At 47.9% G+C, this 1,575-nt stretch overlaps 1 protein-coding gene across 2 annotated transcripts; it reads left to right on the forward strand.

The window, feature by feature from the left end:
• Window positions 1-231: 231 nt before the first annotated feature.
• Window positions 232-1,110, forward strand: LOC132998557 (high choriolytic enzyme 1-like). Of its 2 annotated transcripts, XM_061068265.1 has the most exons (2): window positions 232-318; window positions 409-1,110. In XM_061068265.1, the coding sequence occupies exons 1-2, from the start codon at window positions 232-234 to the stop codon at window positions 1,108-1,110; spliced, it is 789 nt and encodes a 262-aa protein (XP_060924248.1). The 2 variants fall into 2 exon arrangements, with proteins under 2 accessions (XP_060924248.1, XP_060924247.1); XM_061068264.1 differs by having other exon boundaries at window positions 232-1,110.
• Window positions 1,111-1,575: the final 465 nt, after the last annotated feature.

The raw sequence follows: 1,575 nt of genomic DNA on the forward strand, positions 1-1,575 counted from the left end.
CCACCTACTGACCAGAGATAACAAACTATGTTGAAACACTGGGTTTGTCAGTGGAGTCCTCCCTTCGAAGGTTTATTTAGGCCTAACATTGTGGACCCCAGCCCATAATAATCCTGCAGACACACCTGTAGAGGAGAGTATAAAGAGCCTGGACAGCACTGAGTCAAACAGAAAGCATCAGGAGTGTCTCCTCTCCACAGAAGCTCCACAGCCTCCACACCCACCCTGAAGATGACTCCCAGTGTCAGCCTACTGCTGCTGCTCCTGCTCGGCCTCTCTCAGGCTCATCCTCTTCAGGAGGAGGGAGTTGAAGAAGATGTTCCCGAGGACACCATGGACATCACCAACATGATTCTGACCTCAAACAACGCCATAGATGAGATACAAGAGGAGGAACTTGAAGAAGAGGTTCCCGAGGGCAGCATGGACATCACCACCAGGATTCTGACCTCAAACAATGCCACAGATGAGCTCCTGCTGGAAGGAGACATGCTTGCTCCGAGAACCAGGAACGCCATGAGGTGCTGGTCCCAGAAATGCCTGTGGAAGAAATCCTCCAACGGTCAGGTGGTGATCCCCTTCACCATGAGCAGAGAGTTCAGCAGCATGGAGAGGCAGAAGATCGACCGTGCCATGAAATCCTTCCAGGGCAGGACCTGCATCCGCTTTGTCCCCCGTCAGAACCAGTACGACTACATCAGCATCGAGAACAGAGGCGGATGTTTCTCCTCTCTGGGCAGAGTGGGAGGCAGACAGGTGCTCTCTCTCAACAAGCGGGGCTGTGTCTACTACGGAATCATCCAGCACGAATTCAACCACGCTCTGGGCTTCCAGCACGAGCAGACCAGGAGCGACCGCGACAGCTACGTCAGGATCAACTGGGCGAACATCAACCAGCGGATGGCCTACAACTTCTACAAGTCGAACACCAACAACCTGAACACTCCCTACGACTACTCCTCCATCATGCACTACGGAAAAACAGCCTTCTCCATCCAGCGGGGGAGGGACAGCATCACCCCCATCCCCAACGCCAACGTCCGGATCGGCCAGAGGCAGGGCATGTCCTCCTGGGACATCATGAGGATCAACAGGCTCTATAGCTGCTAACAAAAATGCTGATGCAAATTACAGGAAATTCACCCTTTACTGTATGTGTTTTACTGTTATTAAATAAAAACCATAATCTTTGCAAGCAATGGTAAAGATCAAATTTATTTTAACTATGTTCTCTCAAACAGTCAGACAACAGCATATGTGACGGCAACAAGTATCAAATGTCCATAATAAAGGTAAAGCAACATGATTGCTGTTGTGTCCCTTATTTTATCTTTTGATTGTCAAAATGGAGCGAACATTTTTTCTTGCACAAATTTACAATCCCTCAGCATATGTGAAGGACTTCTGACATTTTTTGGGACTTTCATCCAAGTACTGGGAATAGGACTCTGTTCCATACTTCCTCTTACGCTATTAGTTTCCATTTTTCTGAAGGATAAGAAAATGCCCCCTAACAAAACGTACTCAGGGTAACATGACAACAATAAAACGAATCTTCAAAATATAACTAAATAT

The sequence above is a fragment of the Limanda limanda genome, chromosome 3, assembly GCF_963576545.1.
Source record: "Limanda limanda chromosome 3, fLimLim1.1, whole genome shotgun sequence".
In the NCBI taxonomy this organism is placed as follows: Eukaryota; Metazoa; Chordata; class Actinopteri; order Pleuronectiformes; family Pleuronectidae; genus Limanda; species Limanda limanda.